Source organism: Cephus cinctus, unplaced genomic scaffold, assembly GCF_000341935.2.
Source record: "Cephus cinctus unplaced genomic scaffold, Ccin1 Ccin1_scaffold0462, whole genome shotgun sequence".
In the NCBI taxonomy this organism is placed as follows: Eukaryota; Metazoa; Arthropoda; class Insecta; order Hymenoptera; family Cephidae; genus Cephus; species Cephus cinctus.
The window spans coordinates 494,102-508,694 of NW_014333138.1; the positions used below are offsets into that span (position 1 = coordinate 494,102).

Sequence of the window (14,593 nt, forward strand, 5' to 3'; positions counted from 1 at the left end):
GGTGGCGGTGCTGGTCCTGGTACAGGTGCTGGAGCTGGAGGCGGTGGTGGCCCTGGTGCGGGAGGTGGTGGCGGTGTGTCCGCCGGAGGAACAAAAACTCAGGAAGTCATCTCGAGGATCCACGACGAGGAGGAGGACATTACGGAAAGAGAGGACGAGGAGGAGGACGAGGATCCTTGCTCGTCACCAGAACCGGATCTCGAACAGGATCCCGAACCAATGGAGGTCCAGGCCTCGGCGGTCTCCGCGGCCGCTGCCAATCTTCACGCACTGCGACAGCACGTCTTCAAGATGTCAGACTATTGGCAGCAGCCGCAACGTGGACCGCCTCAACATTCGCCGGGAATGCAGCAGCATAGCCCCATACAAAGTAGTGCTCAACAACAGTCGATGCACAGTCCGCTTGGACAGCAACAACAACAGCAGCAGAACGGCGGGCAGATACAACAGAGCGCACAGTCGACTTTGGGTCAGAGTAATGCCGCTCAGATGCAACAACAGCAGCAGCAGCAGCAGCAGCACGGCCTGTCGATGACTCAACAACAACAGAACACTCAGGGGTCCCAGCAACATCAGTCTTCCCCAGCGCCTACGACACCATCGCCCCAGGGCGCTGACATCGGCACGAGTATGGCACAAAATCTTCACAATCTCACCCAGGCTCAAAGTATGTCCCAGACACCGAGCCCAACCCTAACCGTTCAAGCGGTACAGGCAGCGCAGGCCCTGAATCAAAACCTGGGCCAGGCTCTGTCGCAGGCCCTCACGCAGAACATGCAGCAGAACCTAGGACAAACGCTACAGCACAATCTAGCTCAAAGCTTAACACCAAGTCTTTCGCCACAACAACAACAACAGTTGCTGAATCAACCGCAGAACCTGAGTCAGGCCGGACAGACTCTTCAACAAAATCTCCAAAGCCAAGCACAGAATCTGTCGCAGACCCTTCAGCAGCAGGCGCAAAATCTGTCCCAAAACCTGAGCCAGACTTTGAGTCAACAAACACTCCAACAACAGGCACAGAACCTGACTCAGAATCTTCAACAGCAGGCCCAAAACCTGACGCAAAATCTTCAGCAACAGGCGCTCAACATGACTGGTTCCATCGGTCAAAATGGCGCCTTGGCCGGTATGAACGTCTCTGCGTCCCAGCAGCAGAACTCGCAGAACTCGATGCTGAGTCCAGGTGCAACCAGTCAGGACTCCCACGATGCGTCCCTCACGGAGAAGCTCGTGAATGAGCTCCAGGTGAGTTCTGAACCTTATAATATCTTTTTAACGATATATCCTAGCTGTTCATCCATACTCTCCATATATATAACACATATACATATATTATCGCCAGTGGCGTTATCCCGGTGTTGTCGTGGACACGTGGTGCTCTCTCGAGTGTTCCTGGAGATTTCGATCCTCTCTTCGGCACCAGCAACTGTATCGAGATACGCTGACCACGGTTCACGCACACACTTGGAAACGCTAGCTTACTACCGACGTACGCGAGTCAGGTCAACGCATACTATGGTGCCAGCTAGGAACGCCATGCACGCACACCATCGCCTGGATGCAGATACGTCTCTCGGGGTTCTTGACCCGCGCAACACAGATAATACCATACGCACGTCATACGGCCGACCGCCGGGAAGATGTTCCGCAGAAAATATTGAACGGTATCGCCTTGCGAAACCAGCCGAGAATTACGTCTGCTCACGTGTCTATATATAGGGACAGAGGGGCTCGTTGAGAATTTTCATAATTAATTAGCAAACAGATCTTTTTATAAATCAACTATAAATTTGCAAAATATTATATACAATCGCGTGTTCACAAACGAATAACGTTCGATCCAAGCGATGGATGAAATATAATACCACCCTATATATCTAAGTTTATATTTTTTTAAATTTTTGATCATCTGATATATATATATATTTTTTTTTTATGATATAGGTATTTACCTATATTAGGAAAAAGCGATGCATGCGTTATACGTGGAGTGGGAAGATCTTTTCAGATTTTTAAGTATTGCAATTCATTTTCTTTGTCTCGGTGAATTTGTTACACAGGGTCAGGCTTTCTTTTTATTCCGTCTTGTATGTTACTCGTACGTCCCAGGGCCGTATGTACCAAAGGGGTCTAGTATAGCGCCCGCTACCCGTGAAACCGATCCTTTACTAACACGAGACTACTCTTGCCGATAGTCGCGAGCTTCTGCAGGGAGTCTTGGCGGTGCAGGAGGTCCTGGTGCAGGTGCGGAAATGGGCAACATCAGCGAACGCACCCTCGAAGAATGCTGGACCACACTGCAGCGAGTGAGTTGAACACTCAGCCCCTTGTCATCCCTTTCATTTGACGTTTACTTTCATCCAAAAGATAAGAAAATACCCAACGGCTAGAAAAAACGTACATTCACTCACTGACAATCAGTCACCCTGAGTTACGTTACGTTAGCGTTGACTTTGTATTCTCTTTGCGTTCCTCCTGCACGTGGTCGTATTCATTCTATTTTTTGTTTCTTTAACATCCTCGAGATATTAATCCAAAGTTGCATAGATAGATTATAGTTTGGTTTCAGTTTTTTTTGTGTCTTCTTTTGGTACCCCTGTGACAATTTTTACTTTCATCCTTGTATCATCTTTCGTTCGTCATTTCAAACCGACCCCTTCGATAAGGGTGAACAATTTTTGTCTATAATTTTTTTTATGTCGCACGCTCGCTATCTTGTGTTCGTTATTGTTTAAAGTACGATTTTTCGTTTTTACATTATTTTCCAATTTTTCCCATTTTTTCTCGTGCCGTAGATTGAACGTTTGTTCGTAAGGATAAATCGACTGGCACGTGACATACGATTGTCAAATTTTGAAAATTTTGATTTAATCTTGAAGCTATATATTTACCCCTATAACATGTGTACGTGACAATAATAATTAATGCTGCCCGTATAGATTTCTCGTTGGATATGGTCATATAATCGTAATTGAATTTATTTTCGGTAAATGCTAAATGGATAAGTCGTTATTATTTATCTACTTTCACCTAATAAGATTTCAGGTTATTGCTACTTGTAGTATAGAGGTCCATGAATTATTGACCAATGTAGGGAGGGTTTAGTAAATTTTTTAATGTCTACTCTTAGTAAGTTCTTACATTACACATGTATAGTCTAGGGACATCGATTTCGTTATTATAACGTCTAATTCAAGCCGACTTCCTATAATTGATCCATGTCAATAAATCGCGTGGATATAAGTATTACTGACATTGCACTGAGAATGCTATTTGTATATATATATTTATATACGTACATATATCATGCTAAATCCCTATAACAGTTTTACAAGTATAGAGTAAAAAAAAATTAAAATAATAAAATTCAAGTTTCATCCCTACGTAAAGAATTTGTACGTAACAATGAAAATAGATTAATTTGATATATTATGATTTTCATTGAATAATAATAATATAGGTTTCTCGTAAAATCACGTAACGTCGGACTGACGCGAACGAGTACATTCGTTTGTACGTAAAGATTCCATAAAGACGTCACGAGCGACGAGAAGTCCAAGAGATTTCGAAAGAACCTGCCGCTAACGAGTCTTCAATTGTGTTAGGCGTCGGGCGAAATGGAGTGAGCGAGAGGGAACGAGAAATAGGGACGCGGAGAGATGAAAAACTTAAGACGAGAGAAAACTTTTAAATTCTCGTCGGTGAAGCAACAATTTGTTTCGCTAAGTAGTCGCAGTCCTTTGTTTTTACGTCATTCCTTTATTTTTATGGCGATGCCAATGGGAAGTGGCAGAGAGGTGGATTTAGGGTATGGCCAAGGGAGTATACCAACAGAAAGAAGAGAGTTCGAATACACGGGTACAGTAAGCTGGTACGGGGTAACCAATCCTTCAGGACAAGAAGGTGAAAAGTTCAGGAGCGTAGCACGCTTCTTTGCGCCCCCTCTTTTTTTTATATCGAATTTTTACGCAACCTTCACTTTGGTTGCCTCTGTCGTACTTTTTCTCGTTTTTCATCGTTCCCTACCGTCTTCGTCCTAGCGGCATCCACTGGCGTCGCCGCGTCTCGCTCGCTCCCGAAAGCCCCAGTCGAGCGTCGTCGGAGAACTTTTGGAAAATCGCAAAAACACCACGCGGAATGGCAAAGTTTTAACATTTCGCAGAAATTTAATTAAAACATTTGCTTCCTTTTTACCATAGGGATGCCCCCCCCCCACTACTTTTTTTCGGGTACTCATCGCGCCCTCTTCAAACCCTGACATTCTTTTTTCCGTTGCGATTTTTCACCCCTTCTAATTTCAAGTGGCCACCACCCCCACGTGCGAGCTTTCTCCTCAATTTTTTGTCTCTTATTTGAATACTTTTTTTTTTTTAATTGAACCCCTTCGTTCGACCAGCAACAAGCGACCGTACGAGAACCTTTAGTCTCACCCTAAATTTCAGTCCCACCCCTCGTCCAATGTAACCGCTGTGCGTTCTAAAGAGTAACGTCGCGTTATATTTCGCACCCTCCTTCCGGCCGAGCAATTTTTCAAGATATCCGCACGCGAAACGTGGTGCGTAGGCCTCGAAGAGTTTGGCCAATTGGAAAGTCGCAAAATCGATGAGTTAAACAAAAATTGTCCCACGTATATAGGGACGAGCATAGATACGAAGGGCTTGGTTGGCGTTCGTAAATTCGCGTTAGCTAAACCCACGAGTGTATCGATGCAATGGTACGTAAGAGAAGCGGAAACCGTGGGAACGTGCAAAGAAAGACGATGGAATTATACGGGGAGAAAAAAAGTCATAGAAACACATAGAGACGCATTGAGTAATGCAAACACTCGTCCTCTCATCTACTTTTCACATGCGGGGGATGGTTTTTTCACGCTGGAGCGAAATTAAAATCCAATTATTTCGTCGCCTCTTTAACCCGACCCCTTCCCCCTACCTCACCGCTAGGCATTCGGGTACATACAAATGAATTTTTTTTTCAAAACCAGCCCTAGGGTGCAACCGGTTCGCTGCACTTTGCTTAGTGTATACCTACCGTGTATATACCTATATATATATATATCGACTAATACTGTCTATAGGTATACCAGACGAATTCTCGCGCACAACCCCTTTCTCAAATTTCTCATCTTCGTAGATCACGTGGACCAGTGACACCAGCCGATCTCATTATGATGATCCTTTACTTTTTTTTTTGTGGATCGGTACACAAGGTCAGGTTAGGTAGGGCACTTACGAAAGTGCGCAGCTGCCAAGTGTATCCTTGAAAGATTTACAAGCGAAACCTGTTTTCTATCCTGCGGGATAAGAAGCGCGAAACGGCACGTGGAAAAAAAATTGAGGGTGTTACGTAAAGGGAAATAAGGGTCGTACAATGGAAACTTTTGGGGGGTGAAATTTTTCTCTCATGATCCCAATGCAAATTGGGACAAGGTTTTTAGATCTATTGTCTCAGATGGCATGGGCATGGCAACTACCCCCCTTACCTCTTACTCAAAGAACCCCCTTGATTATTTCTCACGTTGCACCCCCTTCGTGACGTAACTTTTTTTCTCTCTCTCTTCTCGGCCCACCTTTGTATCCTCCCTTATCCGTCTAGGAGCCCTCGGCAATTCTTCGCTCAGGATCCCAACGGCACATGGATCTTTCTTCGATTAAAATATAACGGTCCTCGCTCGTCTTGCTTTGTTTCATCCCTTGCGCTTAGTCCTCCTCGTCGTACGACCCTTTATTGGAAAGGGTTGTACTTCGCTACCCAAACCGGAAAGCGTTCGGTTCCGTGCCTCATGGCCGTTATGGCAAAACGAAATTGTAACGTCTTAAGCCCCGCGGAGTTTCTTGGGTTTTCAGTAATTTTCTATGATTTTCGGATCGCATGATCGGATACAATAATGGCAGTCGGTCTTGTGTCTTAAGCTTTTGCATTTGTGTATGAATTTCGCACAGACGTCAAGTGCACGTGTTTACAAAGTATAAAGGTAAAACTGGTATACGTCTGCCACTCGAAAATCTTACGATCAATTTTTCCCGTAACCGTCTATAATATCGCGAATAAATATAATAAATGCGAATCGCGCAAGCGGGAACCGGAATAAGTGCAAGAAGCATTAAAATTTCAACCGGAAGTTCCTACCAGGCTGCTACGATAATACTCTTTAAAATCCCGGAGAAAATACCTGTTTCGGATATACATGTAAGAATTATTAATCGTCCAGCCGTAATCCCCTTATTACGAATAGACCAGCAGTTACATCAGAGATTGATTGATGAATTTTCAAAATTTAACTCAAGTATTTACGATCTCTTGAAATCTTCGAAAAATTCCGAATTAAGTATTAATTATTTTTCTAAGAGCTAACCAACGCACGATGCACGGAATAAATTAATAATGCTATGACGGTTGGGAAACTAGAGGAAAAATTAAAGTTTAACGATTCTCCAGAATCCCCAATATCTTAAAGTTAACCTCGTAAAACGTAGCAGGGAGCCTCGCGAGAGCGTCGCCGACCCAAAGTGTGAGGAGCGCTCGCGTATCGCTACGTGGAAACGGGGCATCGTCTGAAGTTTTGCCATGACCTACCCCAAGAGAAGCAAGAGTAAAAGTATGCGCGAGCAAAGCGCGAAGGCGAAGAGAGGCGAGAGAAAGAGTGGGGAAGTGATTAAAAGAAGAGAGCAATATTACTATGGGAAAAAGATAGGGGGAGAGTGAATGTGTAAGAGAGAGAGAGAGAGAGAGAGAGAGAGAGAGTACAGCCGGCGCCCACACGTCCTCGTAGTGGCGAGTTATTCTTTGTGTCGCGCGTGTGGCTCGTTTGTTTTTTTTTATCGTTCGTTGCACTCTGCCGTTGGACGGATCGTCGTCCCGCGACGCGTCCGACGTCCGTCGTCTCTGCTCTCCTTTCCATCAGAGCGACGCGGCAGAACGCCCCGATAAGATTGCATTTGCAGGCAGATCCAAACGTAGATTGCCATTGGACATTGTAAAAATTCCCGAAGTTCGAGAAAACAATACGAACGACGAATAGCCAAAGATTTCTTCAAGTTCAACCTGCTTGGCCTAGTGTAATCCAACCTCATCCAACCTATGCACTATAGTTACCCAGCTACGGTCACTTACTAAACGTGCCAGGGCGCTGCTGAGAGCTGTATATAAAATTGAGAGACAATGAAAAAAAAAAAAAAAAAAAATTGATCCATGTTATTCAAAATCAGTTCGTAACCGTTAGACGATCGTAAAAGTAGATCCATGGGAGATCCTCGGCTCTCATGGAGCTTGCAGACTCCGCGTAGAGTCCACGGCTACGTGGAAGCCGTCGTCGGCAAAAGATCGTTGCCCTTCTAAATATAAGTTTGAAAATCGAGCAGCAAAACTGCCGAGTTTTGCCGCGGTCTCGGTGCGCTGTGTATTGCCGAGGAGGGAAAGAGTTGATGGAGGTAGTACCCAGGGAGGAAGGGACGCGAGGGGAGGTGTAGTACGGCCGGGGACCAGGAATAAAGGGAGGAGGAGGAGGTGACACGGTGGAGGTGGAGGCAAGTCCCTCTCCGTAGTCTTTTCCACGGGGCACTGGGTTTCGTACGAGAAGGCGGCTGATGTCCCTCGGCCAGCGTGGCTCTAGCGCTATACGTGACGACTGGCTGAATCCCCACTGGTTCACGTGGCGTAGCGTAACGCTAACGCGGGCAGCATCCAGTTAGAGTGTAGAGCGTCGTAATAAGGGAATTTGAGCCTTAACGCGGCCCGTCAATCGGGCGAATTTCGCGGGCCCGCGAAACGTAGTCGTAGGTCATGGATCTGGGGAGACTGCGAGAGTTGCCAACAACACAGGGAGACTGGCAATGAGGGGGGGAAGAGAGCGAGAAGAAGTAGGGAGAGAATACGCGAGAGACCATGGCAGAAGGAGAAGAGACTGTGGTAGCTGGTGAGGTTGTCGGAGAGAGGAGGTAGCATGGTCACGTGGGTGGGAGAGACAGAGAAGGATAGAGTGATATAAGCGCACGGGAGGAACGAAAGAGAGAAAGAGAGAGAGAGCGAGTGAGTGAGCAATGCGACGGAAGAGAAAGGAGACGGAGGTATAGAGGGAAATGGAAGTACGGAGATAAAAAGGCCGTCGAGAAAAAATAGCCGATTCGGAATCTAGGTCAGGGAATGTTCGCAGAAAGAGCCAATGTCGGGCTTGATAAAAAAAATAAAGAAAGAAGATACTGGTCGATTGATTACGTAGGGAGAAATTCTTATTGATGTAAAAAGTTTACAATATTGTTAAGAGACGGTTGAACGATATTTTTTTATTTTTTTGGCGAATTTTTGAGATTTTTTTTCATAGGCACTATGAAAGAATAGGACAGTTTGGTGTTTGTTGTCGTGTGCCTTTAAGTGGAAGGAGGACAGAATATGTTGTGGTGGAGGGAGAGAGAGAAAGAGAGAGAGAGAGTCAGGAAAATAGAGGGAATCGAGAGAGCGTAGTGTCCATTGCACTCTCAACCTCGACCGGCTGGAGCATCTCGGCTGTGCGTGGGTGAATAGCCTGGCTACTCTCACGAGAGGATCGTGAGGGAACGAGAGAGAGAATGGACTGTCTAAATGAGAGAGAGGAGGACAGGGAATAGAGAAGAAGAGATTAGAAGAGAGTTGCATAAGAGAGAGTAAGATAGTACTGGCCCGGTCGACGTAAGTTCAGGATCTATAGGGTTCCAGTCTTGACCAGCTCATTGCTGGCCCAAATTTATAAGTCAGCAATCGGCCCGCTGACGTCTCCCACTAACTGATTAAGAACTTGCAAGGAGTCCAGTCTAATTTTGGCGCTCGATTCAAAGTCCCAAATGTATGTCGGGCCGTACAGCCTATCGCGATAGAGGAACAGAGTTTGACCATTATTATTTTTCTCTTAAAATCACTTCGGGATTCCAAAAAATTCATGAATTAGACGTTTTCAAAAATATATTTTTTTTCGTCAATCCGAAGGGGCCATTCTCACGCAGGCTAGCTCTTAACATCTAAAACTTGACATCCTTGACGTTTCCATCTTATTTTTTTTTCAAAATTTTTTCTTCTCACATTTGAGAAATTTGACATCCTGAAAATTGTGACCTCAACCTTTGACGTTTCCAGTCAATTTTTTTTTTTTGCAAATCCTCCCCTCCCCCGCCTGATTTTCTCTCCGTGTCAAGCCCTCAGTCAGTGACTCTCTCGGGGTCCCTGGAACCCCTGGAAAGTCTTTCCCACCGTACATCTCCCAACCCCCACCCGATTCGCGTACCCCACTGTTCCCGTCGTCTCGTCAGTTCTACCTTCGGACCTTCGCGCCAGATCCCCCACTCCCTGTCAACGGACCAATCATCGTCGAGGACGCCGCCAAGCAGCCTAACAGTGCACAGGCCAATTCTCTCGCGGAGCATTTTATACGGAAAGACTCTTAACAGAAGGTGCGCACGCACAACCAACCACGCGACACGCGCACGCATTCGACTCTTCGACGCGAGTCAAAAGTTTTCGAAGCACCGCGACAAAAATCGGCTGCCCCGCACACGACAGAGCGCGCGCGCGCGCACCAACTGACACCGACACTACCGCGATCCAACGAGAGGGACGTTCGCGACACGTGCTCACCGCTACGACGACGACGACGACGACGACGCTGACGTCGATTCTTTTTCACCCATTGAAGATCGACGCGGCCGATCTTACCGAAGGTCGGGGTTGGTGCCGTGTCATTGGAATCATCAATCGAAACTACTCGAAGGGATATATAGTTGATACGATTGGATAACGAGAAAGACATTATTATTATTATTTTTTTTCAATAAAAGAAGATCCGTCGCGTCTGCGTCGTCGTCGCCCTTGAGGAATCCAAAAAAGGAAAAGTACGTCGTCCTTTCTTTTTTTTCTACGCATTTTCCGTTCGTAGTTTCGGTTGCGAATAGTCGCCAGTTTCGCGCGACTTCTTTCGATGATCTGCCGGCAGATGTGCGCCGGCGCTTAATCCGCGACGTTAGAACGCGGGGTGGGCCTTCCTCTCCATTAATCCGCGAGAGATTCAGAGGGAGAGAGAGAAAGAGAGAGAGAGAGAGAGGGAGAGAGCTAAGGGAGTGAAAGAGAGAATAGGAATGAGTAAGAGAGGGGAGACGAGAGAACTAGAAACGCAGACAGGGGAAGAAATTCAGAGTGAGTGAGTGAGAGAGAGAGAGAGAGAATGCATATGTATGTATATCAATATAAATGAGAAAGATAGAGTAAGAGAGAGATAGAAAGGGTAAATGAGAGCTCACGACATTCGTACTTTCGATTGACAGCTGGGAGTGCCGTGGTAAAATTCTAATGACCATAATAAATCAAAGAGCCAATCGCAAAGTCGAATGTGCCGAGATAACGTTTTGACGAAAAGAAAAATTGCATAGGGATAAAGAAAAAAGAAAAAAAAAAGAAAAAAAAAGAAAGAGACGTTCCGCGAGATAAGAAGTGTGTCGGTGCAAGAAAAAGTGCCCTAAGGCTCAACAATGAACTCGAACAGTGTGCCATATTTTGTGATCTTTTTACCCAACTCACCTACCGCAATACTGTGATCTACTAACGCTACCTATTACATCCGCCACGGGCCAACGATACGACGAGGTAAGAAAAAACCTCAGGCAGAATCTTATCTCTGTGTAAACAATACTCTTGACTCGATATGAAAAGACAAAAACATTGCCAATTTTTCAACAACGCTTAACGCAGGACCCAATCATTGAAAAGTGATCCTGTGCAAAATCCTCCGTAGCTTTATTCCGTCCTCCAGCCTTTTACGAAGGATCGTGCCGACACGCATTCCGGCACGAGGACGAGACTCCCGAAGGCTAACCTTATTAACCGTACATATACTCAGCGCCGGCGTCCCGACGCTTCTTTATTCTATGCTTACTCGCCAAATCCGCCATTGACTTTATCCATCTCACTGATCGGATACTTGATCGTTATATTTTTTATATATTTTTTTTCTCTATATTTCAAATATTTTTATTTTCATTTATTCATATTTTTCTCTTTTTTGACATTCCCTTCACGTGTCTCTTGCAATGACGTTGTACTTTTTTTTTTACATGACAATCACAATGTCACTCATCACACCCATCCGCGCTCACCTTCCCAAAAGGGTCCAGATCAAATCTGGATCACCGTGTATTCACTCTGTAAGAGCAGCTGAAATCCCGATACTCCTCACGGTTTAAAAGTACCACGACCTAACCCAACGCCAACATACGGCAGCGGCGCGTCACCCGCACTCAGCTTTACACGCACTCGCTCTCCTCTTTCCCTTCTCATCCTCCACCTCCTCTCGCTCTCTTCTCCTTCTCGTTCACTCTTCTCCTTCTCTCTTTCGGATACCCACTCGTTCCCTCGATCTTCTCGTTTGCCACTGGGATCAGGCGCGTGCATCGGGACCGAATCGAACCGGGCTGATTGCATTTTTGCAAAGGTGCAGTGATCGCATATCTTATCAGCTGAAAAGAATTAAACGGGAGAGTACCTTGGCGAGATTAAGAAGACCGTCGGATTTTATGTGATAGGGAGGCGAAAGAATAGCTAATCATTTGACGTTGTATCTGCTCCATCGGAATACTGATTGATAACGTGTTTCATTATTTTCGACAAATTTTTTTTATGGTACCGGAAGCTGTGAATAATTATACAGACTTTCTCGAGGAATCGGGTGCCGTTTGAATTAGCGCAGTAGGAGCAGCACGTGTGCCGCTGTTGCGTGATGTCGAAAATGTCCTTTTATATTTTTTACTTTTTTTTTTCGGGTTCAATGACTCTTTCCACGACGTGGTGCAGCTTTGAGAAATGTCAAGAGTGTCGGTATGGTAAGAGGGTGAGAGAGCGAGAGAAAGAGGGATAGATATAGAAAGATAGACGAAGAGAGAGAAAGAGAGTACAAGGCGAGAGAGAGAGAGAGAGAGAGAGAGAGAGAGAGAGAGAGAGAGAGAGAGAGAGAGAGAGAGAGAGAGAGAGAGAGAGAGAGAGAGAGAGAGAGAGAGAGAGAGAGAGAGAGAGAGAGAGAGCTAGAAAACGAGACGACAAATGTAACGAGAAAGAGAGAAAGAGAGAGGAACCGAGTGAACCGAGGAGAGTCAGAAGACGTGGCAACGCCGCAAATGCAGAATGCACGCTGACATAAAACATACATATATGCAAGATGCAACGGGCAGCATCCGATGCGTTTCTCCTCGCGAAACGTCGCGACGCTCCGTAGCGTCTCTTTGATTTACATCATTCGTCATCGTTTTGAGATTGTTCAGATCTCCCGCAATACCGTGATCTACTGACGACAGTGAAAGATCTACACGATCTATGCATTATTCACGCGTATACTTAATAATAACAAAATTTTTAAAAATAACAAAATCCATGTACGTTAACGATCGACTTTTCGTCTTATCAAAAATTTATATACGTTACGCATATTCTCGTATTATCTTGTCACCTATTCGCAGATCTTTTGTCAGGCGGAGAAAACTTTTTTAAATTTGAATTTTCCCGCCTTTTCGTCATCTGCACTTTTCTCTCCCATCCCTGCTAAGGATTCAGCCAGTCAGGCAACCAGGGTATTTGACGGCACCCCTGAACCTCGGACGAATGTCTCGCGGCTGCTGAACCTGACCTACGACAACGCGCGCGCTCCGTCCTCCCCCCTGGCTCCCCCCGCCCGCGCCCTAACCTCCCTCGAAGAGACCCGAACAGTAGTATCCCTCTTGCCCCCCGGTGCTCGAACCGCGCGAACTCACTTACCCCTTTCTTCCCGTCCTGTTAAAGGCAGCGGGCAATGCGCGGCTCGAGTCACGCTTCGACGTCATTAAAATAAATTAAAGATTATCAGGCTGCCAGAGCGACGGCGACGGCGGGCGGCCTTCTTCTTTTTTTCTTTCTTATTATATTATTCCGCCGATCGCACTTGGCGAAAGGAGATTCGTCCATGTTGAATTGCGCACCACCGAGACTTCGACTTCGTGGAGGTCGGACTCCACTCGAGTCCGTTCGTGTATGTTCGGCTACGCTCGTACTTGCATTTATGCTGCAATACCACAATTTCCCGAACGTCATCCTTGCCCACGGCATTAATATCATTATCGTTTATGTCGCCTGAACGAACGTATGGATACTTTCTTCTTCAACGTTCGTATTGAATATATCTGACATGTTTGTCTGTATACCCCCCGGCGCTTTATTGCGGTTAGAGTATCGATATATATATAGTATATTTAAAATTACCCGACATTAATTATATCGTAAACATACGATACAATCGTACCGGTATCTTTAGGATTTACGTTATTTTCGGGAATCTCTGTCTGGATCTCATCCTATTGGTAGTTCGAATGTCGGTCAAGGACGGCAAAGTTACGGAGTTCAGGGTTGCCTTGAGAATTTATGGAAGTGATACTCTTGAGAGAATTTTAATTTTTTTTTGTTTACGTAAATTTTTCATATTATATTTTTATTCGAGGTCTTCGAGTCGAGTGCTTTGAACTTCCTTTCTTTTTTTTTTTTTTTGACAATTTTCTGGTAGTCTAGTTTCCTCTTACCTTCTTCTCTGTCGTTAGTGCGTGAATCACCATGAATGTTTCATATGAATTTTCTTTATTGCTGTCTGTCTAGACTATGATTATTCTTTGCAAATAAGCCAGCGGCGTAGGTCTAAGCAAATGATTTTCCCCGGACTGTACCGGCGGGACTGACCACCGACAAACCCGTTCATATTGTCTTACCTTGCCGGACCTGCGTCCGTTCGCCGCGCGTTCGCGTTTCGCGTCTCGTGTCTCGCAGTCGTAGTGTCGCTTGGCTGTTAGCATACGTTTGATATGATAAAAAATGCCGTGACGTGAGAGCACAAGGTTACTGCCACAGGCAGACCCCGATGCATCGTCGGCGCATCGGTGCAACCGAGTGCATCGATACCCATAGATATATCGAGTTGGCTATGGGAGATGAATGAGAATTTTTAATGGTTGGAAAACAAGTTTTCTTTTATATATCCAATTTTTTATATTAGACTCCATATCCTTTTTCAAATTTCAATTAAATTATTGATCGATATCTTCTAGTCGATATTTTTTTAAATTTTATGAGAAATTCAGTAAGGTGCAACGGATTGTAGAATTTATGAAATTGATTTTTGAATTTTTTATTTCTTACGCTTTTTTTTTCTTCCTCGATTTTCTCGCTATCATCTAGTTTTATAATACCATGACGAGAACCACTACGTGAAAGATACGACGCTGTCTTTGAAATACGACCCGACAGCCAAGATCCTAGAACGTTCCTGCTCGCGGAACGCGGAACTCGGCCGTGCTGTTCACCACGTGGGCTCTTTCGCAAACGCGAGATCGTTTCGTGAGTTCTCTGGAGGAGACGAGGGGCGTTCGAGTGAGAAAGAGAATTAGAAAGATAAAGAGAGAACATTCTTCGTTGCCGAACGACGGACACGTCGAGGCCGAGAGGCTTTTGTTTTACGAGAAATTGCACGAGGATTTGCGCGCGTGTTCGCATAAGAGAAAGAGTGAGAGAGAGAGAGAGAGAGAGAGAGAGAGAGAGAGAGAGAGAGAGAGAGAGAGAGAGA

General features: G+C 45.4%; 1 protein-coding gene across 22 annotated transcripts in view; it reads left to right on the forward strand.

Annotated features, from left to right (window-relative positions):
- Positions 1–14,593, forward strand: part of LOC107268009 (zinc finger protein 853) — a 58,804-nt gene continuing 44,211 nt past the window's right edge. For 20 of the 22 annotated variants that reach the window (XM_025085270.1, XM_015740320.2, XM_025085271.1 and 17 more), the window contains exons 1-2: positions 1–1,248; positions 2,199–2,309. In XM_025085270.1, the coding sequence (XP_024941038.1) occupies positions 220–1,248; positions 2,199–2,309 (1,140 nt within the window). In that variant the 5' untranslated portion in view covers positions 1–219. The remainder of the gene's footprint in view (positions 1,249–2,198; positions 2,310–14,593) is intronic. The other 2 variants (XM_025085282.1, XM_025085283.1) reach the window with 1 other exon arrangement.